General features: G+C 37.2%; 2 protein-coding genes across 4 annotated transcripts; both read right to left on the bottom strand.

The window, feature by feature from the left end:
- Positions 1 to 1,174: 1,174 nt before the first annotated feature.
- On the bottom strand, positions 1,175 to 18,383 carry anpeplb (alanyl (membrane) aminopeptidase-like b). The gene is made up of 21 exons (XM_067500588.1): positions 18,188 to 18,383; positions 17,062 to 17,773; positions 15,330 to 15,472; positions 15,027 to 15,163; positions 14,728 to 14,848; positions 13,718 to 13,872; positions 13,371 to 13,484; positions 12,997 to 13,140; positions 12,762 to 12,827; positions 10,165 to 10,230; positions 9,908 to 10,056; positions 8,439 to 8,518; positions 8,044 to 8,177; positions 6,918 to 6,973; positions 6,623 to 6,770; positions 6,306 to 6,394; positions 5,466 to 5,573; positions 4,273 to 4,440; positions 3,991 to 4,131; positions 3,340 to 3,403; positions 1,175 to 1,928 (listed from the first exon to the last, which is right to left on the bottom strand). Exons 1-21 carry the CDS (start codon positions 18,366 to 18,368, stop codon positions 1,791 to 1,793), a joined length of 3,114 nt encoding a protein of 1,037 aa, XP_067356689.1. The 5' UTR covers positions 18,369 to 18,383; the 3' UTR covers positions 1,175 to 1,790.
- Positions 18,384 to 19,044: 661 nt separating this feature from the next.
- si:dkey-12e7.1 (uncharacterized protein LOC557553 homolog) lies at positions 19,045 to 23,505 on the bottom strand. Of its 3 annotated transcripts, XM_067500591.1 has the most exons (4): positions 23,377 to 23,487; positions 23,194 to 23,249; positions 21,991 to 22,607; positions 19,045 to 21,461 (listed from the first exon to the last, which is right to left on the bottom strand). In XM_067500591.1, exons 3-4 carry the CDS (start codon positions 22,552 to 22,554, stop codon positions 20,874 to 20,876), a joined length of 1,152 nt encoding a protein of 383 aa, XP_067356692.1. In that variant the 5' UTR covers positions 22,555 to 22,607; positions 23,194 to 23,249; positions 23,377 to 23,487; the 3' UTR covers positions 19,045 to 20,873. The 3 variants fall into 3 exon arrangements, with proteins under 3 accessions (XP_067356692.1, XP_067356690.1, XP_067356691.1); XM_067500589.1 differs by lacking the exon at positions 23,194 to 23,249 and having other exon boundaries at positions 23,377 to 23,505; XM_067500590.1 differs by lacking the exon at positions 23,377 to 23,487 and having other exon boundaries at positions 23,194 to 23,370.
- Positions 23,506 to 24,775: the final 1,270 nt, after the last annotated feature.

Here is a 24,775-nt window from a genome sequence, read left to right as displayed (position 1 = left end):
AAAAACATTCTAACTTTGGAACAGAAAAGTGTGTTCACCGTGAAGATATGTTTTCCTAGTTTGCATTGCTTTTAATGCTTCTCATCATTTTAGTAATATTAATATCTTAGGGTAAAGTCAAATTTAACTTAAAGAGCTCGTATAATGGAGAACAAGAAAGGGCTTTGAAGTAGGGTAGGGGGCTGGTGGCAGTCCTGCGCTATAAAAGTACTAAACACCATGACTGCAGTGTTTTTAAATGATTTACAATTTGGGGGAATCAGTGGTGTTATGTTCTCCAAATGCATGTAAAGATATAGAAACTAAAACTTCTGCTATATTTTAAAGACCAATGTATATTATGCCTATTAATATATCCACCTTGTGCATAGTAAAACATACAGTAGCATATGGGTGGTTTTAAAAAAGAAAAAGCAGCTTACATCTTGAAGTAGTTTTCTTGAAATAAGCTGGACTGCAGATCCCCCATCAGAGCAAAACCGTGATACGTTTTAAGGACCATTAGACGTACTGGCACACAGACCCAACTGACTCAGGTCCAGGTTGGGTTTTGGTCTCAGACATGAGAGGACCCATGCAGACCTCTAGTCTGTGTCAAAGATAAACTAGCTGCCTCCAATTATGTTTGAAAACTTTTGCTTTGTAAGGGATATTAGACACAATCCCACTGCTTTGAAACATCCTATTGAACAGGAATGAAGGCTCTTCCTCTCACATTCAGACTCCAGTTTACAGAGTGCTGTAACTACCATGTTGCATTATTGAAATAAAGGTGCCATGTAAGAAAATAAACAATATTCAATAACAGTTGTTCCCCTTTGGCTGGGGTGAACTTGGAGGCCACATCTCAGCCAAACACAGTAGGTGCTTATGGATCAATGACAATTTTATTTTAATATGTTCAGAAACAGCCCGCTGGAGGACAAAGAGGAAGCTGAGCTGTTTTTAAGGATGATACTGTAAGTTTGGTTAAATAAAATGTCATAAATATATTTAAAAATAAACTCAATATTAGTTCAAATGAGTCAAAAAGAGCCACAATGCCCGCTCTTTAATAGCTGATCCCCATGACACCACAGCAAAAGGAAGTAGACAAGCCTGAAATGTGTTTCAAAGCTGTAGTAGTAATGCTATTTTTACCAGATTGAAAAAAAGAACATACTGAATTAAAAGACACGTTTAACAATGTTGATGTTTTATTATTAAAAATAATTTGAGGAACACAAAGATGAATTTGCTTGATTACAACACACATATATAGACATATTTCCTTTAACAAACTGATGAGGTTCTGTCCTTTGGCTCTGACTTGTGCAAAATGTTGAAAAGCTGGTCTAAAAGGTAGCAGCATCCAGACATTCTCAGATTCTAGCTTATGCTAGATCAGTCTGTTTTTTCCCTCCAAATGTATATTTGCTACAAAATGTATTAAACCAATCAAAATTCAGTTCATTATCTCCTATAAAATAATGTTAGTCTGCATTATTTAAAAAAGAATATTAATGAGATGATTTTAGTAGATTCCATATAATGCTGGAGGTATAATTATTTTATGTGTTGTATTTTCAAGTTGACGGATTCCATTATGTTGTTCTATACATGATGTATATAAGAATGTACATACATATTGCCTCGTCTAATTCCTGTTCAGGAATGCACTGAATTGAATTGTTGTCAGTCAATCTTGATTGGTTCTTGTATTTGAAGTTTGATTTATTGGAGGTGGAATGTCTATGCTACTAGCACCACTTTTCTGGCTTTGTATCAGTGCAATCAAAGTATCAGTGTATCTAGTTTGCTATAAACCAGTCCAATATAATGTCATTGTTCTCGCTGACCCACTCGATGTTGACTCGGGTTTGCTCTATAGCCTGATACGCCGCCCTGGTAGCAGGACCCAGATCAAAGTCATTTGCAAAACGCTCCAGCTATACACACACACAAAGAAAGACAACATAATAATGTTAGTGGTTTTTTTATAGAAGAACAATGCAATTACCAATAAAAAGGAAGGCTTATTTTTGCAGGACAATAATATACTGATTGTAAATGCAATATTAAGCCTATGTAAATGTAAATCCTGATGGTTTTATTTCCACAGCGGGAGTTTTTTTATGAATCAAATCACATGGAAAACGAACATGAATTACTCCAACTCACAAATGTTATCTGTGTAGCCAAAACCTGATTACTCTGATTATTTTTCAATCCTCTCAGCTGCACCGTTGTCCAAAGACTATTAAAAATACATCAGTGAGCCACACCAGAGTGCATAGTTCAATTTAAATCAGTTTTTCATACACTGCTGGAAACACTCACACCAAAATTATTTTAAACCACATTTGGTTCTTCAAAAAAAAAAAAAAAAATCCCATTTAGTCCTGTTTGAGTTAGGGTTTGGTACCAAATTAATATTAAAATTTTTAAAAAGTAAAAATTGTTTTATCATACTGGAAGTAGCTGTCATATGCACTGGAGAACATTATTTCTGGCCATAACTAAGCAGCATAATAACATAAGTGTAGTCTCACTTTAGAGACAAAGACAAGTAAAAGGCTCCTCAAAAGCTGCAATGCCAAATAAATACAGAATGCTTTGATTTGAAAATCATTAAAGATGTTTCTACAACTTGATTGGAGTCCACCTGTGGAAGAGATGTTTGGCAACCCGCTCTAGTAAGAGTCCTGGTGGTTCCAAACTTTTTCCACTGTGCGCATTGGGAACTTCAATGCTGAAGAAATTTTTATGTACCTTTCCCAGATCTATGTCCCAAATCATTCAACTGATTTTTTTTTTTAAAGGTGGACTCCAATCAAGCTGTAGAAACACCTCAAGGATGACCAACAGGATGCACCGAAGCTCAATTTTGAGTGTCATGGCAAAGGCTGTGAATAGTTATGTAAATTTTTTCAAACAAACTTCTTTCACAATGTCATTATGTAATATTGTTTGTAATATTTTGAGGAAAATAATTAATTTAATCAATTTTGGAAACAGCCTTTAACATAAAAAATATAGAAAAAGAATCCCAATTTTTGTAAGAAACAGACTTTTCAGAGTATGTATGTGCATAATGTGGGGACATGTCAGCCAGTGATTTAATTTGTGTACTTTTTCTAAATGTTAAACTGAATTTTTGATTATTATTGCCTGGAGGTTTAAAACAAACACAAAAACTCAGCTTGAACATTGGTGTATCTCCTGATGATAAAAAGACTTCAGATAAGAAATCAGGGTGTCTCCAGTTACTTGTGCGTGACTGGGCAGATACAAGTTTCTAAGCTGACGTCGCTGCATGCTTGTATTATCATTTTACCATAATAAAATATCAGTAATTACCTCTTGCAGTTCAAATTTAGTTGAGAATCTCCTGGTCACTTCCTCAATCAGCACAGATCCGTCTCTGACAAAATATTCCAACAGGTTACAGTCTATTTCAATACAATAAAGTGAAGAAGTATATAATAATTAAAGGTTACTGTTTGCTCATAAGATATAACCCTGTTGCTTATGTTGGTTATCTCAACATTGATGAGGACGGTTTTTGTTTCCTGGAAACGCCACAAACTGTCTCTTAGTGTTGTTGCCAGAAGACCTTTGTACGTGATGACACTTTGCAAGATGTTCATAAGCTACAGTTAATTACGTTTTTCTTTTATGACCGTGCTTGTTTATTCAAGTCTAATGCTGGTCACTTGAGTATTAACAGGAGGCTTCTGTAAACCAAAGCTCACAGATATGATGGGGGTAGTTGGGGAATTAAGGTCACAAGTGCAAGAGCTTTCATTTCTATTTCTGTTTGAGCTCCACACTAACTAGCCTCAGCTCCACTTAAAGTTTTCTTCTAAATTTGTTTGAATATTTTAGCAGTGACACAAAATACTGCTTACCATTACCCTCAGACTGAAAATACCAGCATCTTCTCTTCTATGTTAAGCCTAACTAGGACACAACAAATATGAGAGGCAGTAGACACAAATAACAACCTACCCCACACTGACGTAGTCCCAGTGTGCTCTGACAAAGTTCCAGGCCAGTGCCTGTCCTGCCACATTCTTGGCTATGTAGATTATAGTTGAGGGAACATCCATCAGACGTATCTTCTCAGGGTCCAAAGTGTACCTCAGGTATCTGCAAGATAAGCACGCCACTGACCAGCTCTTCTCTTAATTGTATGTTTGGGATTCACCATATTATGGGTGTGTTTATTATTACAGGTTTTAGTTAATGACACATAAGGACTTAATGTTTAAGACTGTTTACTGGTTTCACCTGTTGAGCAGCCAGATCTTCTTGGTGCAGGACAGAGCTATACGGAGCTGCTCTTTCTCTGAGGTGTCACTGGAGCTCATAAAATTCTTCCAGGCAAACTCCCACTCTTCTTTCCCACCAGCAGCAATAGCTTGGCAGTAAATTACAGATCGCAGGTTGGGGTGGATTCTGAATCATACACACATACATATGTGGATATTATATGTCTTACATCAGGATTATCTCATTTTCACATGTACTTGGTTGTGCTGGACCTGTCTTGACTTTTTCCAGAATATTTTCTCCTTTGTGCTCTTTTCCCATGTATTTTTCCACTATGTTAAACAGATAAAAGGATCATGCATCCATTCATTATCTTTAACCACTTATCCAAAGAGCTTCTCCATTAAACAAAACTAACTACATTGGATAGTTAATCTATACATACAGTACAGTGCAACACATCCACAAGCAAATGTTATGAAGTGCAGATGGATTAACACACTTCCATACATGCAACAATATATATACATGTACTGTATGTGTGTTGAAGTTACAATAGGCAGCTAAAGCTAGCACTAGCATGAGGCTCAAAGTCAATACACTCCTCTCTGCACAGCCCTCCCTCTCCTGCTCTGCTACACTCTGCTATGCTCTGCCCGGTACAATTATGAAATGTAACTGAGCCTGCTACAGAACTTGCTGTCTTCAACAGCACAAAGAAAAAAGGGGGAAAAAAAGAAAAAAGTAGCATACTGTAGCTTTAATATAAGGAGTGCATACCATATGCATATTTAATTATAATTCAGTGTCTCATTTAAAGGTGCACTTGGCAATTTTACTGATTCCAAAATCTAGAAGAGGTTTCTATTTTAATATATTCTATATAGGTAAGAACAGGGTCATGTTCTCCCTGGTCTCCTTGGTTTGTGCTTTGTAATGTTAGAATAAAAAAATACCAAGTTCACCTTTTAAGATAACCACAATGGAAAGTGCTAACAACAGCCACAAACACTTCACAAAAAGATGATTAAAGGACACCTACCTTCACTTATTGCTGGAGAGTAAAGCTACAGAATATGATGAAAACTATTACAATTAGACAAATTCTTTTGAAACCAGTAACTCAATATAGTAATATAACTCAATCAAAAAACAAAAACAAAGGTAATGTCCAAATCTAATTGAAATATACTTATCCAGTATGTCCATACATGTTGGTGTTATTGTTCATCCAGTATTTAAACAGCTCTGTGGCCATTTTAACACACTCTGGGAGTCCATTGGAACAAGCGACCTCAATGGCAATGATCTGGCTTTGCCTTGGGATGGAGCACAATGCACTTTTACAGCATATACTATGTACGGAGTACAGGTATGAAATAATGGTAAAATAACATTACATTAACTTTACATCAAGAAATTACATTCTTGATGAAGATCAAAAGACGCTGTTGAACGTTCTGGGTAAGGTTAGAAAGTGTACTTTGAGTTAGGTTAAGATTATTTTCTTAAACTATAATTTTTATTTCATACAAAGAATTAACACAATCCATTTCTTAAACCTGGATTAGACCATTTGTTTTTGTTGAACTAGACGCAGCTCACATCGATCCACGAATTTGAACAGCAGATGAATGACATCAGTTATGAGTCAGTTATTGAGTTAGTCTTCATGTAAAAATATTATATATATTTATTTATTAGGCAGGGATGATACAGATAAGGCACCTGAAGCCTCAACTGTAGCTAATACTTTGTCAAGTGAAACTCTGTGTATTTCTGCAGAACCACATTTGACATGAGAACTGGTTCCATATAAACAAACAAAAACACAATGTACTGACAGAGCTGCACATCTGTTGCTAACATGATTAATTCGTGAGCTTGCATTGCAAACCCGCACATCTGCTCTGCTTTGGCCCTTGTGGACTGGAGCATAATTTTGTACAACTCTAAACTGGAAACGTGTAAATCTGTTGATGATTAACTGAGAAGGAACTCTGTCTAAAGATATTTCTCCTCAGGGATCAATAAAAGTCTTCTTTCCTTACTGTAAAGAATGGTCATCTGGGACTCGACAATTGTCCGTGTAGTTGCTGAAAAATTTGTACAGGTCTTTAACCTGACTTTTGAGGTAAGCCTACAGGAAGAGACAGTTTTAGAGCACAGTTTCAGGAATGGACGTGGTGAAATAAGACTTTGGGTTCACATCTGTTAATGTTCTGATGATAGCCAACAGCAGTAACTATACTGGATCTGTTCCATCCAGTACAGGTCAAGTCACTATAAAAAATATACTATTTACAGTATTATCATAATTTGAATTTGAATATCACAAATTCGAAAAAACTGTTTTAATCACACATGCCTGCATGGGTCCGTACACTTCAGAGCGGTCAAACATGAGGACAAAGTACTCGAGGTTCCTAACCGCTGACTCCCAGGGAAGGTACGCTCTCTCATCGTGAAGGAAATGGGTTGTATTGAGAGCCAGAGTCACATCAACAATTTTTGCCCTAAAGAACATGGATTTTTATTAGGTTCATTATCATATATTATTAAAGAATTGCCAATTTCCTTGTGTTGCTTAAGCCCATAAAAATCTTTCCCTGGTTTCCGTCATAACTACATGATAATAAGATCGTGATACACTGTGATCAAACCTTGCCAAATTAAAGGCATCATCAATAAGCTGCGCTCTGTTCATCACAGGAATCCCCTGGAAGAAAAAGAAGAAAATGCAGGAAAATCAATATTTCAGTTTGGAAATGTCCCAAGGATGAAGACATAACTGGTTATGCTACAAACAACAAAATCTAAGTGTAAGCAGAATATGATGACTTCTCATTCTTAATCAATGAAACTTGACTATCCGTAGGGATTTCTTTGATATTCGGTACTGGACATTCATGTTCCCTAGTGGCCTGACATATGATCATTGACCTGATGATTATACTGGAAGAACAGGGAAGCAATCCATCCCACAGTTGATAAGACTTAAAAATCCCATCCCTTGGTGGTAAAATACGTGACGTGGTGACGTGGTTAGTATGAGTAACAAATTCACTATGCAGACCAGCTCAGGTGTATTTTTTCTTGGGAAAACCTATTCACTGAGTTGGGCTACTGTAACGCTATTAATTGGGGGGGGGTGGGCGTGTACGACTAGTTCTTCCCTTAATAATCGGTACTTTGGAAAGAGTCAAGCTCAAGAATTGTAAATACACATTTGGACTTGACATAATTTCCCTAGAGTACAATCAGGCCAACATTAATCACCAAAACCTGTTCCCTTGTCAAAACATTTCTTGATTTCCCCTGAGTTTTATAGGTCAACTCCTGCTAAGTGGTCTGGTTTCTGTTCGCTACAGTATGCCATTCAGCTGTCATTCTAAACTGTGACAAAAGTATTTTCCCCCTCTCCTACAATGTTGATCCCATCTTTAAAATATTGCACAGCTGCCATTTTTTTCCTACACTGATTGTGGAAACTAACCTGCCCTACTAAAGAACCTTACAAACCAAATGCCTATCCATCATCTAGCTGATAATAGTAACACAAGACTAAATCAACAACCACAGAAGTGTGTTGGTAACATATTATTTTCCATTTGGTGCTCTGAATTTGGATAAATTAGTCAAGATTTCAATCACCATTCTCTAAGAACATAAGGGCAAAGTGTACTAGGGGTCAAGTTGTTTTAATGGCAAAAATCTTCTTGTAAAATGTCTTTTTCTTTAGCCACATAAACAGTATGCATGTAACAGATTTTTAGGCTCATTACTCACATGTGGGTTTATCTCCAGCTGAGTCAAGAGGCGTTCCCAGTTCTCTGGATTGTAATTGACTCTGTAGTATCCAGTACAATTTACGTTTGCCAGGATCCATTCCCCCCTCTTAGAAATGAAAACTTCTTTCTTTACTGTCAAAAAGACAAATATTAGTTGAAGATACATTATATGAAACTTATCCCAAATTCTTACAGTAAAAAGTTAAATGAAAAATAATGGTTACGCGGTTTTCTGCTATGTTTCATAACTTTTGCTGCCTTGTCCGATGAAAAAAATAATTTTGATGTTTTTTTTCATTAGTTTTGTCAAATATAAAATCAAACCTATTAAAATTTGAGTCTTCTGTAAAACAAGGTGTTCATTCCATGGCTGTTTTATTTATAGTGTGTTACCTGGGCTGCTGTCTTCCAATGTGACAAGAGTAGATGCAGATGTATTGGACATGACTCTTATTGGGACATACCACCAAAGGCTAAATAGAGAGAAATAAGCAAAGAAAAGGGTATAAAAAAATATATAGGTTATAGAATGAATGATGACAAGTCAAAATAATTACAAATGCCTCTACAATTCAGAGTCCAGAGCTGTTATGGTCTTCATATGACTTAAGTAATTTCAGGTCACACAACTCACCACAGCACTGTTTTGAACACACAGTTACAAAACATTGCTTTAAAATATGCCACATGACCAAAGGTGTAATTAACTGCAACTGGCTGCAATTATTTCTTGCAAGCCTGCAAGAAAATACTCAGTTAAGAAGGTGGCATTGATCTAATAACTGCATTTTACCAACTAAAGCAGACACTAGAAATGTAGGCTTTAATTATTTGGCAAAATCTCTGCTCAGCAATAGGGCACTGTAAAAAAGATGATTCAACTTTGTCCTTTGGAAAGATAGTGAAGGTACAAGATTCACAGGGTAGTTTCATAGTTTCGTTAGGTGTGTATCTGTCAACAGATACGCTAACAGTATTTACAGGTAGTCAATATTCCAGATAATGTCCTGGAGCCATTCTTCAGAATTTCCCGGCAGTTAACTGATATTTTGTTGTTTCCTTATGCAAAGGCATAAATGATTGATAACAGACATGGAAAAAGCATAACAATAGCACAAATTATTGATTATCAGATCATTGTAGTTCCATTTTGTTAAGAAAAAAATAATGTAGTAAGCAGGTAACTACTACTCCATAATAATTAATTATACATTCATTAAAATAACTCATTAGAAGAAATGAGTATTCATTAGAGATTCCAAAAAACAAAATCATTAAATTTTTATAATCTTTTATAAGTTTACAGCTCGATACTGTTTCGAAGCCCAAAATAAGAATGTTGCAAGCCCGCAAATCAAGACAATTAGCTGAAAGAGGCTAAAAAAGCTCTGTAACTGAATAATAATTCACTTTTCAACAGGAATACTAACGCTGACTTCAGACATGGTCATTTGATCGTTAATTTAACATTATTAATTAGTACAACGTTAATTTAGAAAATGGAAGAGTTAAGAGCCCAGAACTAGTTCTTGTGGGATGCCACAGTTAATTATTTTTACAAATGAACTGTGCTTGTAAGCGTCTGTGATTTAAATAACTGTGTAAACCTTTACAAGCAATAAAGGTTAGGCTAGAATTTAACATTTTAAGATTGTAGTTTGGAGAGTAAATACATGTATTATGTATCACATACAATATTTATTGGATATTTGATCGGAACACTCATGTATTTTAATTATACTGTTACCATGTCGTTGTTGTAATTTCGAAAATCACAGAACCAAAACTGTATTTTCAGAAAGAAATGCAATTTAGATCTTTTCCTACTATGATGCAGCATGTGTTGAGCTGTTAGCACAAACCTAGAATCAGTGGTGTCATTGTACAGGAAGTGCTTCTGGTAGATTTCCCCATTGGTAGTGTTTATTGTGATGACAGGATAGCCAATTTGGTTGGTCCAGGTGTCCATTACCTTGGCAATATCAGTGAAACCCCCATCCTCAGTTACAGCCTGGAAACATGGCACAAGTCAGTTGCTAAATCCAATAATTACATACAAGGCACTCTCAAAGTCTGCAACAAAACCTTACTTGTAAACGGAATAAATGTTAGACTTCACCTGTTGTACATACTCCCAGAGGTTGTTCTGTTCAGTGTTTTCATACCTAAAGGCCATCAGATAACTCTAAACCCCAACAGAAATCAAAAGAGAAGGACATTATACTTCACACAGTTTCATGAGCTACTTTATGACAAACATTGTCCATAGGAAATTATACAGACAATCTGTAAATTTGAAATTTTCTGCACACTAAAATCAATGATGGACTGGGCGTTGTAGGTCTGCAGATGTTTTCTCCCTCAGAGATTTCTACTAGCACCATAACAGTATTTTGTCTACTCCGATGCACAGGGGACATCTAAACTCCTTATTGATTTTGCTAAAGGCATTGGACAAAAGCATTGTGCCTTGTGAACTTGTGTCTGTCTTTTCCCATTGCAACAGACATAAACCAGATGTTGGAATGTTTGACTTTAGGGAAACCTAGATACAGTGTTATTGTCAACAGTTCAGCTTTGGCTACATGATGGAAGTTCTGTTAATTGACATTCAAATAAACACATGTAACTGACTAAATGACCACTCCAAACTGAGAGAGAGATGAGTTTCCAGAAGGATATTCCTAACTAGTGATATAATGGGTTGGATAATACAGGCAAACACCTCTCAAAGCAATGTAGTAAAATTCAGCAGCACCCACACAACATCCAGAATAACCATACAGTATATTCAAGTCAACATCTCTCTACAAACAAAAACTATTCACTAATTTTCCGAATTTACGAACTAAGTAAATGGAAAGATGAACAAGGAATAAGTAGACTATAATTCCGTTCAGTTGACAGGGAAAATTTGCAGGATTAACAGTTTTGTGCCCAGTCAGCACACACAACCAAATCAGCTCTTTTCCCCCCATCTACAAAGGTCCATGAAGTAGTTGTGTAATACATAATGAGAGTCTCCAAACAGTTTGGTAGGGTGCATGTACTTTGCATTTACTTTTTCTTGATTACAAAACCATTTTGCCAGAAAAGTGGAAGAGGAACCCATGTGATGCAGGGTTTGTGAGAGTTTACAACATAAATGTCATACTTCATGGTAAGATGTGAACCTACAGTATCAGGGATCTTGTAATGTGGCATGACAGAGGACCCTTAAAGCCAAAGTGACGCAACTATCCCTGCTTTATCCAATGCTGTAGAATCAGTCTTGTTCAGTGAATCAGAAGCTGGAAGAAAGCAATTCACTTTCTTCCCCTGCTCCACCCTCATCTGAGTTTTTGCCATGTGGTTTATTCCAGCTTCTGATTGACTGAACAGACCTGATCGAGGTAATCAGTAGTGGGACTGAATGCTTATGTCATGCACCATAAGGATGTACAAATTATTTCGCCAATGTTGGCACTTTTCTTATTAAGTTTACTAAACACTAACTAGTCCAAGTAACCATTTTACTGACCAGATTTTAACACAGCAGTGGACACTGTATAATCCATTTACACAAACCAGTCTCTTGTAAACTTTCTAGCTGTTTACTATCTAACAACTAAAGTAAACCACTTCATTACAAATGTTTCTTGTCCTACAACAAGCGAACCAGTTTATAACCAACAAACAACAACAATTATTTAAAATAAGCTATTTAAACTCTATATTAGTCTTTTTTCACACAAGGTATGGGGACATTAGCAGCTCAGCGTTTTATGTAACTGATTGACCAATAGAGACCAACTGTTTAAGAGTTAACTCGTAAAAGTGGTTTCTTTGTGAAAACATCCCTGCTCCCATGTTCAAGCTAATACTTTTATACTACCTTTACTGATGTACTCACTTGTTACTTTATTATGTTCAACTAGCAATATAATGTAGCATAATTCATCTGCAGAAAAGATTGTATAGCCCAAAATGATCCTACACCTGAATCAACACCTCTGTGTTTCTGTTTAAACAAAAAGTGAACACCATCAACCTCATGAAGGAGGATTTGTTGCAGAATTGTTGGATGAGATGAATTTTCTGCTTCAGCTGTTTTATTTATTTATTTTTTTACATAGATTGGTCAAAATAAAAAAAAGTGCATTTAAAAGTGAAGAGAAGTGTTCTCGTCATATTTAAAAAGCTCTTAAAGCATGAATTTACCTTCAAAACATGTTAATATCACAGTAACACTTCCTGCAGAGGTTATGGCTCAGATTGTGTTAACAAAACTCTCTGATACCTTTTCCCAGAAATCCACACTTCATGCATTCATCACCACAGCAGGTGTGTGTGTGTGGGTGAGTGTTTAACTCTGTACACACCAATGAAGGTTAATTAAAACAGAGCCATATGTGTTTGCACAGAGTAAATCTCTGCAGGTCATCAGTTCTCAGTTCTCACAACCACGATTTTTACATTGGCACCGTTCTACAAAACAAGACCTACAATGGCTCAACACAATTCAACTGTTTGATGTACGGTGACGACATTTAGGTTTAAACATACTGTTTTACTTTCACTATTTTTACATATTGTTAGGCCGAATAAAACGGATGTACAGCTTTTATTCTTGTTCTTTAAAAACAAAAAAATTTGAGTTTGCAAAATATTCCTTGACCAGAGGTTTTTTTTAAAAGACTACAGCACAAGTGAATAATGTTTAAAGCTATTGCTTACTTTAATCGCCTTGTGGAAAACTCTTTCACCCACAAAGTCTGCCAGCATTCTCACCACAGATGCCCCCTAGAGAGTGAACAGCAAATACACGTGCATGTCAGCATCCATAGTACGTACTCATATGTATGTGTGACCTGCAACTAAAAGAGAAATGTGTAGTGCAAAATGTAGACTTCGTGTACTTCTGTGATGCTAAATGTTTCTAATTACCATCAGATACCATCTGACTCTTTACCTTACAGTATGTTATAGTATCGAATAGCTCAGTTATTTGAGAAGTTGTCTGGACATCATCTGGTGGGGGACTGAGAGGATGGGATGAGGCCAGAGCATCTTCCCTAAAAGCTGCGTGGAGGTCATTCACAAAATATGTATCTTTCTAAAGAAAACAATGAAAGACAAAGCAACATCTTCAATGACAAGCTTTCTTCTTAAACTGTGATTGTTGAAAAGTACTGCAACATGAAAAACCTATCAACCGTCTGTGGGACAGTGAAGGTGAATGAAATTACTGATATTTCAAAGCAGGATGCTTGTGAAAAAGAAGCAATCTACCACCTATGTGAATGTTTAGTTGGGAAGGGTGAAAAAATACAGGTCCTAACTTACTATTTTGAAGGAAGGCTCAACATGGTCCACTGCAAAATAAGACATGTAAGTGGCGAAACCTTCATTCAGCCAAATGTCATTCCACCATTTCATCGTCACCAGATTACCAAACCACTGTAAACAAAATATTGATATTATGCAGGTATAAAGATATGTGAACACATGTCAAACAGTGTGCAGAATGTGATGTATTTTTAAATGTTGCATTAGTAGCTGTGGTAAAACCGGTTTGCTTAAGATTATTTCACATCCTGTATGAAACTTAGTCAGTCCTCAATTCATAAAATTGCATTTGGTTATTATTGCAAAAAAAAAAAAAGACCCAGATTTTTTTTCTTCCATCTAACCTGATGAGCCAGTTCATGTGAAATGATGGTAACAATCTCTTCCTTGTGCAGAAGTGAAGACACCCCTTCTTCATAGAGCAGAGAAGCCTCCTGGTATGTGACTAGTCCCCAGTTTTCCATTGCTGCAGGATATAAGTCTGGCAGTGCAATTTGATCTAAAGGAATCAACATATAATTAACATAAACAGTGGTGTCCTCAGAACATATGTTGTCTGAATAAGTTTCACTAATATCCAGTTCTTATCCAGAAATGGAGAAGATGCACATGTTCAGTGGGCCTCACTACAAACTTAAAAGTTAGAAATAAACGGCTCATGTGCAATGTTCAGTTGAAAGCATGGGTGCCATCTTTGAGTCTGGTATCCAATCTTGCTTTCAGTGTGCATGCACACTGGTCCAAAAAGTATTTCCCTATAATAAAATCAATGGAAAATGGGCAACTACTGAATGGTGAATACATTTTTCTGAATGTCTTATGCTATTAATAGACTCTTTTTGTTATCGGAATTCCAATATCGCTTAAAAAGTTTAGAGCTGAGATTATTTTATTTTTTCCCCCTTCTATTAGTGTGGGCAGATAAGAGGCTTTCCTGATGATGCTAATGCGTCTATTCTATGGGCCCAGAAACACTGAAGTGAACATCCAGGTAAATTAATAGTCTGGAAATTTGTAGAGATTTTATTTAGATTATGTGCCACATTCAAATGAATTGAGTGCCATCTTCAATTCAATTCAATTCAATTCAACTTTATTTATATAGCGCCAATTCACAACAAAGTCATCTCAGGGCACTTTACAGAATAAAGTCAAGATTATAAGATATATAAAGATCTTGTAATCTTGTAACCCCGTATGTAGTTTCTTTTAATACATCCAGAGTAACTGTCAAACTAGCTACGATCAGCTAGTCCAACTCTCCAAACATCACAAATGTTGTCATCCCAACATTTCTTTATGACATTTTTGACTGAATTCTATTAATTCTAGTGAAATTCAGACAAAGTCTTACCTAGCTTTTGTTGTAAGTATTCAATTCCAAAATAATTCTCATAGAATCCGAGAATCTGTCCAGTTACGTTTTCTGCATATTGAGTGTGTCTTGCTGTAACAGCTTCAGGACGAGCAAATGTCTGTGTAAGAAACAAACAAATAAAAAACCAACAAAAACACAGAGGTAAAATAAAGCAATGGATTATGTAATTTTTGTACTTTCTTTCAACACCAGCTTAATTAAAAAGAAAAAACAGAGAGAGCAAGAGACTATAACTAATCACGCTACACTAATCTTAAAGCCACAGCCACACATACTTTAATTACCACCCGTCCATGTGATGAGGAATGGGATGATGTAAACTCTGACACAGTGAACGCAAACAAGTATGTAGACATCCTGGGTGTTGGAGCAAAACGAGTGTAGTGCCATTCATCATCAATAATAAAGGTGCCTGAAAGAGTTAAAATGAAGCAGACAAAAGAAAAAAGCAAGTGATCCTTTATTCTCATACAGCCATTTATCTTTTATTGCTAGGGGATTGCTAGGGAAGTTTGATAAGCCCAGGAGTTACAGTTAATGACACATATTGGCAACATTATGGGAGCTTATACTTTTACCTGATTCTCTGGCATTTCCTAGAGCTTTGGTCTCCCGTCTGTGGATGATGGTCACATTAAAAACAGCCTTCATTTCAGGCTCATCGAAACAAGGAAACACTTTCCTGGCATCTGTTGGCTGCAAATTAGTGCTGACAAGGAATCTATGAGATAAGACAGTCAACCTTTCATTATCAGGTGTTTAAACTAAAGGAAAAACAAGACAGAATAGGAAAGGAGTTGAATTTAAAGAAATTACAATGTGTCTTTCAAATAACAGTGGTTTGAATGCTGTGAAATAAATGTGTGGTGGTTTCCTACTGAACCTGGACTATGTCACTCCACAAGCAGACAAATTGACAACACACCAAACAGACATCTGATTGTGTGGTTTTTGTTTTGTGGGTTCTGTTTTTTTTTTTAAAGACTCTCTGACTCTGGCCCCAATGAATTCAGTGTTTTAATAAGTTTCAGGTCTTTTCTGGTTTATTTTCATTTACCAACTCACAAATTGAACGTGAGTCATCGTAGTTTGTTTTCTAAAAGAGAGAAATGTCTTTGAAGGTCTAGACTAGAATCCCTATCAATGTGAACGCTCTCATTCACTTTTATGTAAATGATTACATGGATTTAATTTTTAGCAAACAGGTTCATTTTTAGATCTGCTCTAAAATATCAAGCGGCTCTCTCAACATGCAGTTAAGAACATGTTGGCTTATGTAGTAGCTTCAGGTCATGACTAACAAGAACCACTGCTAAGATACATTCAGATATCCGCTGGTTGAGGGTACATGCTGCAGTCTGCCTGTGAGGATGAGACCTGAAGTTACTTGGACTAAACTTGCATTTGCTGATACTTCCAAATTATCAGCAAATGCCCTGGAAATGCCCTGCAACAAACACCATTTTTTATGCCTAAATCCTGATCCTGGTCCTTTAATGTTGGGTATCTGCTGATACAAAGTCTGATCCAATTCACCAAGTGTGGATGTTTTAAAACGAACAGCTTTGAAATACCGGATAAAACACAGAATCCCTTGCTCATAACACAAAGTTTAGGAGTCTACACAGTAAGCTGGCATGTCCCAATTAGACAGTTAATTAGATTAAACTGTTACTGGAAATTACTTTTTTTTTTTAGCTTGTTCAAAACAATTTGCTAAAACTAAAATAGTAAGCACTGTATGATTAGGAAAACATACACTTTTAGTGATACACTTGAGAGTGAAAAGGGGACTCTCAAGCAAAGTCGATTGAGGACAAAGTGGCAAAGACGCCATATTTCTACTAGACTAGTTATCCATGTTCAATGGGGGTTCCTTAAATTAATCTTTCAAGGTATGAAATATATTTTTTTTAGCCAGATGGTTTAATGAGTCCTTGGATATTTGGAAATACCATTGGAATGCCTGTAAATTTTAACTAAATGTCCTTCTGGGCTTTTCAAACTCGGACTTACACACATTTAATCAAGTCCTGCTTTTTGAGTAATATTCCAAGAAATTAAATTACTTCTTCAATGACCTACTCAAAGATTTTACAAAAACCCGCACAGTGCTGGATGTTTGCCGACTGATCATTAGAAACAAGCTAATGAAGCCAGAAAACAAACACTGACTATGGAAGTCTAGCTAAATCAAAACAGTCATTCCTTCTTTTACTTTTGAAAGTCTAAAATTAAGCAACTGAGATTACTTTGAAAGATAATATAATCACGAACTTAAAATTGATGACACTGAAATGTTTTACTTGCCTCTCTGCATTTGAATCCCCTTCATACTCTGGTATACCTTCAGTATATGAGCTCAAATATAGCCCTTCAAGATATTCTGACACTTCTCCCGCAAAATCCAGAAACAAGCTGTAGTTTCCTCCTGTCTCCAATGCGTCTTTCAACCCGATCTCCAGAAAGTTACTTTCGTCTTGGTGGTTTGTCATTGTCATAACACGCATCTTCTCATTTGTATTTTGGTCTATCACTATAGGATTAGAAACCACCAGGTCCTTGCTGTGGAGGAAAATAGTACTTGTCCTCTGGAAACAGTGAAAGTAAACAGTAGAGTTTCCAGTGAAGAGTAATGTCTGGTTGGGACTGGTGACATTTACCACTTCAATGATTCTGGTGTAGAAGTGAGGCTGAATAAAGATCTTGTACCCCTCAGGGATGAGATTCTTTGGCAGCCGCATGACGGGTGGTGGTCCTGTTGTGGTTGCCGGTAAGGTCGGAGGGTATGTTACGTTCAATTGAGAATACTGTTGGTCGTAGAAGACAATCATGGTGATGAGGCCAGCAATGACAGAGATGGTCAGGATGACAAAGGTGCCAGCAACAGCCTTGGATAGGTGGGAAACCTTCGCCATGGTACTTGATGCCTCTGCCCAGTCCTGAAGGTCGTAGTTTACTGGTCGAGGAGAGTCTGCTGTGTCGCTGAGCTTGTCTGTGTCTCTGGTCTGCAATGACTGATCTGTACACACCCAAGAAACCTCCCTCCCATGAACAGGGCTTGGCCTTAGCAATTAACTGTCTGTATTTAGATTAAGTATTAACTTTGGCATTGCTGAAAGAGCAAAGATTAAGAGTTACAGTATGAAGAGGGCAATGGTTATTGGTCTTGTTGTTAATAATCACTCAGATTGTGTTCTTTAACATCTGGAGTTGCTTCCTGTGGTCTTGATACATATGCAGGGGTTAGGTGAACCTCAAGCAACAAGTCATCTTTACATTGCACACTCTAAATCATTATAAACACGCTTTCTCACATTCCCCTTTTATGAATAAAGCACACACTGACCGAACCATCGTAAAAAAAAAAAATGCCTTGCTAGACACAAAAGCTGCTGGTGAAGTAAATCCGTTAGGAAAACATCAGTGTCATCACCTTTAATTGTAGGTGAGGGATTTGAGTGTTCCAAGATGCAATGACTTGTTCTCCAGCTCCTGCCATCCACGGCCAGAAAAACCAATGCAAATGGTCGGGTGATGGCTTCCAGTGATGTGTCACTACAGATCTTATATTGAAATGAGGAAATGGACAAACTCCCCAAATGCACGAGAGGCATGTGAAGGAAGGATTACTGAGAGGGCTGGATGAGAGGGCTGGATAAGAGGGCTGGATAAGAGGGCTGGATAAGGGGGGGAGAAGAAAAGAGGAGGAGGAGGATCATAGAACATGGGGTTATTTAGCAAATCAGTGAGCTGTCTCTATATACCCAACATCAGGGAACCATGAGCACCACACATACGCACACATTCCACACCTCAGGAGTGAAAACACAGGGAGGTAAAGGAAGAGAGGGCTCGACCAGGGTGCACCAGCGGTTATTTGTACTGAGAACAGATGTTCTTGGAGGAAGCTGAAAGAGATCAAACCCATAATCACACTCTAAGGAGGTACAACAATGAAGGCAAATCATCACAGTATGGCCAGAGCTAAGTGTAGGCAGCATTCCTGTCTGACAGTATACGTTATCTCTGGTTTATGACATGTTGTAGATGTAATGATGTTTATCAGTTTTGGTGTCCTGTGTTACTTTAGAGTGAATTCCATCTACTTAGTCATGGAGTTAACAACTCCTGCAAAGCAAATAAACCCCCTAGGAACAATTCTTTGGTGTGTAGAATGTTTGGGTTCCGCTGGATAATTCAAAACTTCAGTCATTTTATTTTGTGAAGTCCTATGGACCAGATGTTATAGCGTCTTTACAAATGTTAGGACCAACTCACTCACTGTACATGTGCTGTTATCACAAAAGATTTATTCCAATGAAAGCAGGAGGTGGGTTTTGTGATCAGAGCAGTCATCAGTGAAACTATTCACATTTGAAACTTGAGCTCAAGACTGGAAACACACCATACACAGATTAACATACATTCTTCACACGCTTACTCACAGACAATATTGAATATCAGTACAGTTATATATGAAGAATCTATGAAAATGAAAAAAAAAAAAGATTCATCATATTAACCAATCTTACACAATTGTTGGTATGTATTGAGTAACATAAATACTGTGCTGTAGTGAAATGATCTATGCAGTAAACACAAACATGTTTTTGTTTTGAGAGGATTGGGAAAGAAATCTTTGATCTAAATCTAAATCTTTGAGAATAAGGACCTCTACTGATTGGGAAAATATTTGCAAAACCACTGATATTTCTCTGCTGTTTGAGGCAGAGTTGAGGCTCATGGTGAAATGGAAATTAAATAACATTTCAGATGCTAAAAATGAACTAAAACATGAAATCCATAATCACAATCTTCACCTGCTCATGGAAACAGTTGAGACTTGGTCACTTGTTTGTTACAGATCTTTTCAACATCAAATTCTGTGACAGCAATAGAAATGTGCATAAAGTTTCCAAATATCAAGAGTTGATACATTTCTTCATTTTAAAACGGATTAAACACTTCATAAAGCTTATAAAATCGATACATTCACTCTCTTCACTGCTATTTAAAACAAACACACGATAAAATTTCACTAACATCACTCATCAGCAATAAAACAACCCAAAAGTGGCACTCAAGAAAACAACGTGTTCAGTGTAAACTGGTCCAGCACTGGAATGAACCCTGGTTTAGTTGTACTGCATTCCTCACATTAATACTGGCAGCCAAGTCACAGAGGTGATGCAGAACCAGCTTGGGAAAATTAAGAGTCAGTACATAATAATCTTGATTGGGTTTCCTGTTTAACATCTTTACTGGCCACAAACTGTGGGTTTACATTCTTTGTATTACTAAAAGTTGCAAGTATGTTATATAGGATTCAATTAAGCTGAAGGTCAAGTTTAAATATTTGCCAAAAGTACACAACCAATCTTCTTTATATTTTGTGCAATTCTTTAGCAAAGGGCTCAGTTTCTTTAAAGCTTTGCAAATCAGTTTGAATCAGACCGAGGGAAAACTAAAATGAATTCTTATCAATGTCTAAGCCAACGACAAATAATTAAATTACAGGACATCCGTTTGCTACAAGTCGATTTTGGTAATTGGACACTGAGAATAAAGGCCAAATATGCAATTGCATAACATTGCTGAATTAATTTAAAAACAATTCAAAACAGGGATATGCTTAAGAATTATGTAATATTGCAAGAATACAATTGTGATATTTAAAGATGGTTCTGTCATACTCTGAAGTTTTAAAGACATTCTCTGCCAGATAGTGAAGGTATTACACTCATTTTGTCTTTTTTTCATATTGGAAATCATGGTTCAAGTTGAGTTGTAGTAAATGTAATGTTTTCTTAGCACAGAGCTCTACTGGAATGATTTCAGGCCAGCACCAAACATTGCAATCAACATGAAGCAGCAGTGCTTATTGAACAATTTATACATGTTGTTTGTCACTATCACTACAACATTTTGTTTTCCATATGAACAGCAGCTTCCTGTGGAAACAACTTAATGTGGACTGAAAACTGGAAACAACAGTCATTTGATTTAAAATCAAATGTATCTTTAAAAAAGTGTCCCTAAGTTCATTTATATAAAAAATGGTCCCTCTAAAAATCTCTCTCTAGACTCTACATGAGCAGCTGTTAGTGGTTCTCAGCAAACTACCACAGCCAGCTGTCAAGATGCTGAACACAGTAACAGGACTGTTCCAGTATGGTAGACAGCTCCCCATAAGTCTCACCTCTCCATGTGGAAAGGAGCCTCTCATTGTTCAGGGCCTGAAGCTTTGGCGTCCCCTCCCGGAGAACGTGGTACAGGCAAGGCCACCGTCTTTGAATCCTCAGCCTGGTCCTCCGGTCAAGTGTGATACCGCGGACGATCTTTTTAGCTCGAAGCTCACGCAGGGCAGGCAGCTTCAGACAGGAGAAGACTAAACCTCGGCTTGGCGACACGTCCAGAAACTCGAGAGACTGAGACTCCAGAGTGTACGAGATGCCCAGGTTCCTCAGCGGCACCAGGATTTGTAAAGTCAGAGATTTTAGGTTAGGCAGGGACTTGGTTAGGTTCTGAAGTGTCGAGGGGTTCACTCCTTTAAAGACCCAGAAGTATTTGAGCTCAAGGACCCGGAGCTGCTGGAACTGGGTGAGTAGTGAAACGGACAAATCTGACCAGTCAAAGTGTAAGCGCATCTTAGAGATGCGTGGGCAGCTGTGGGTGAGTTTGGTCAGCAGCTCCTGGAAACTGGTTACCTGTCAAACCAGACCACAGAAATGAACCATGTGCTTGGAGATGTGTTTTTGTATTAACTATTAGTCGTTCTATTTTGCTTTCTGGTACAGCAGAGATTTTGACTCATCCTGGCAGGAAAGAACTGGTTCAACTAATAACATTACCAGGGGCTCAAGTCCGGCAGTTAATATAGGCCATAAATACACATTTTGTTACACCTGCATTTGAAAAATCAAAACATCTGCTTAGAAAGCTCTATTCAATTTTAGTGTCATAACCACATTTTGATTACAGGCCTTACTAATATTGATAGCAATGGCTGTACTGAATTCCTGTGTCCCAATAAACCATAACAGTGTTTACAGTGGTCAACTTACATAAAAGACTTCTAAGTGTTTAAGCTTTTTTTTTTGCCACCAATGTGAACCTGCAGCTTTAGAGGATAACTTTGGTCATTTTCTAAATTAGTATCTGTATGGTGAAATTGAAGTTATCCTTTAATGATAAACTGGATTCATAGAGAAACATTTAATCAGTAAAACGAGTTACCTGGTCCATTTTAGTAATGCTATCTTGGTGTGAACTGGAGCTGGAATTGACCTTGAGGTCAAGTGGCTCAAGAAGAGTAAAAGTCCAGTTAAGATCCAGGTGGCTGAGGTCTCTGCAGTGGACATTATCCAGCAGGTGGCCCAGCAGCTCGCCCCACTTGTTGCAGTGATCCCCCAGGTCGAAGCTTGCTTTCAGGGTAAGCAGGCTCGCCCGGCGTGATATAAGGTGGTGGGTGTAATGGTGGACCCACGATTTCCACCTCTCAAACTCGCGGTTCGAAACAAGCAGCCCCTCCTGACCCAGATGGAAGACGCCACGACGGGAATAATCAGCAACACGCCACAGTTTCCATGAGCGGACAAGACAGCTCCAGCTGAGACAAACCAAGGCACAGCTACACTTGTCCACCTCATTCAGAAAGGACAACACATGCAGCTGGCACTCCACTGGCAGGTAGTTGAAAGGAAAGTATTCTTCTGCTTCTTTCCGTCGACTCTTTACAGGGACCAGGGGCCTTTTTCGTGGTGACATGATGACAGCTGAAGTAATGATTTTGGTGGTCATTGGTGGAAGTCAGACTCTCCACCAGGTCGTCTTACTGTCTGCCATAAATATGTCTTAAAGTAGAAGAATCAGAGAGAAAACCATTCACAAAGGTAACTGGCAAAAAAAAAAACGCAACTGTGGGTGGTCTGTTTTACAACAGGCAATGCAACATGCCACAAATCCAAAGAACTAATCATAAAAGTACAGTTTGAATGGGGTGTATTATACACTACCTAAAAAAGTTAGCTTCTACTATTTTTAGTGTATTTGTAAAGTATCCTGGTATTTTAGGCTGGTGTTCTATTTATAATCTCAGGTGCAAATACACACAATTATAGACTGTACATTTTTTCTTTCTCAATTCAGAAAAAGCTGATCAGCCAGACAATTCTCACAGCGTTAGTTTAGCAAATGTACAAGTGCACGTAATGTGATATGCATGTTGCCACTTATACTGAAGTATTCATTTACAGCTTAGGTAAGAAAGACGTGGTTTGTAACAGGACTCAGGGTCCTCTAGTAGCTCCGTTACTTGCTCATAGTTAGCATGTTAGCTTCTGTAAAAATACCCAGGGAACATTCAAATACTTTTACCCATAAAGTGTGAATTATTTGCCTGTTTTGCACTGTAACTGAGATAAAGTGTTGTCTCGTTACCTTTTGTTCGAAAAGGCTACCTCCCGTGTTCTGTTAAAAAGCTAAGCCGCTAGAAGCTAGCGGAGAGGAAACAAAGGAGTTTACAGGTAAACCTAATTCCTGTATTGTTGACGTTATTACATATCGGTTTATATATATACATATATATGAAAGTATTAGAAATAAAAACCAATGTATACAAACCTAAACTAAACAAACATAAAGTCCGGTATTCATTAACTAGGCCGGCTAGTTAGCTGCCGAACAGCTGAGCTCTGTTGTTGTTTTTGTTGTGGCGTGGGGCTGATTGCGTCATCACAATGCGCTACGCTGCACGTTTTGCACTCCGGCGTTTCAATACGGGGCGGAGTTTGTTGTTTGGAAAGGAAGTCTACATAGAAATACTTATAAATAAATATAAATAAATAACATTTTGAGAATCAACAAACACTAAAAGCCAACGCCACGAAGTTTATATACATTAGTATATATATTAGTATATTATCGTTTGTATGAAGCATTTTCAGCTCAAAGGGGGTTGTGAAGTACAACCAAACGCCCTCTGTTGGTTGTATTCAAAGTTTGGACATGGAAAGCTTAACATTTTGTCTGCTGTTTCTGTGGCTGAGCTTTGTATTTTTCAGATTTAGTCGTTTGGCAAACGCTTTTGTCCATTTTACTTTCATTTATTTCACATATATTTCTAATTTGACGTTTTGACTTCTTTGTGCCATCCCTGTGCTCTTTTTGGATTGGACTTATTTTATCACCAGTAGATGGCGCTTTAGACATAGAAAAAATGGCTTGGCACAAAGTAACCAAACTATAGTCTAATTTACCCAGGGAACTGTAGTTGTTTAATAACAAATACATTCAATAATCATACATTAGGCTGTCTAAATATTTTCAGAGGAAATGTTGCTTTAAAGAATCGTAATCAGTTTAATTTCAATTCTGGTTTGAAATAAGTGTTATGTGCAATATTTTCTTTCAGTTTAATACAACAAAAAGACATAGTACTGTTATGTGGCACTTGATATAATGGCTTGATATAATATATAATCAGTCTGGTAGGCTGGGTAAACGTTTTTTCCTTCCTGCAGTTGTGCTGTGGTGGCAAAAAACAATCTTTAACCCTTGTACAGGCAGAAAAAAATGAGGAAGTGAAGCATGGTAGAGGAAGTGTTTTTGTGACAAATTGTATAAAACACACACACTGGATCCTTAATGTTGCACAATATATACATTACATATCTGTTATCATAAGCTGACTTCAGTCAGAATACAAAAGAATAGATTTTTATCGGTTTTGATGAAACCTGTGAGAGATGTTTATGTTCCATTAAGAAAAAAAGCATAAAAGTTTAATTTCAAGATTTTAAACTCATAAACATGCCCCTTAAATGTTATTGTACAGCAGTGTTTTGAAGAGCAGGTCATATGTTTGGAATATGCAGATGGACTTTTCAGCACCCACATCTGCTTTATCCAGGTTTCAGAATATGAATATGTATGCATTGTCTGTGTTAGACCCTTTCAGCCAATATGTTGGAAAGTGGAATGTAGGCACAATGATGTTTATCTAGATTAAAATGAAAACTCC

Source organism: Channa argus, chromosome 4, assembly GCF_033026475.1.
Source record: "Channa argus isolate prfri chromosome 4, Channa argus male v1.0, whole genome shotgun sequence".
Classification (NCBI taxonomy): domain Eukaryota; kingdom Metazoa; phylum Chordata; class Actinopteri; order Anabantiformes; family Channidae; genus Channa; species Channa argus.
Note: the sequence above shows the minus strand (reverse complement) of the source record. Positions and strands in the feature narration are given on the sequence as shown.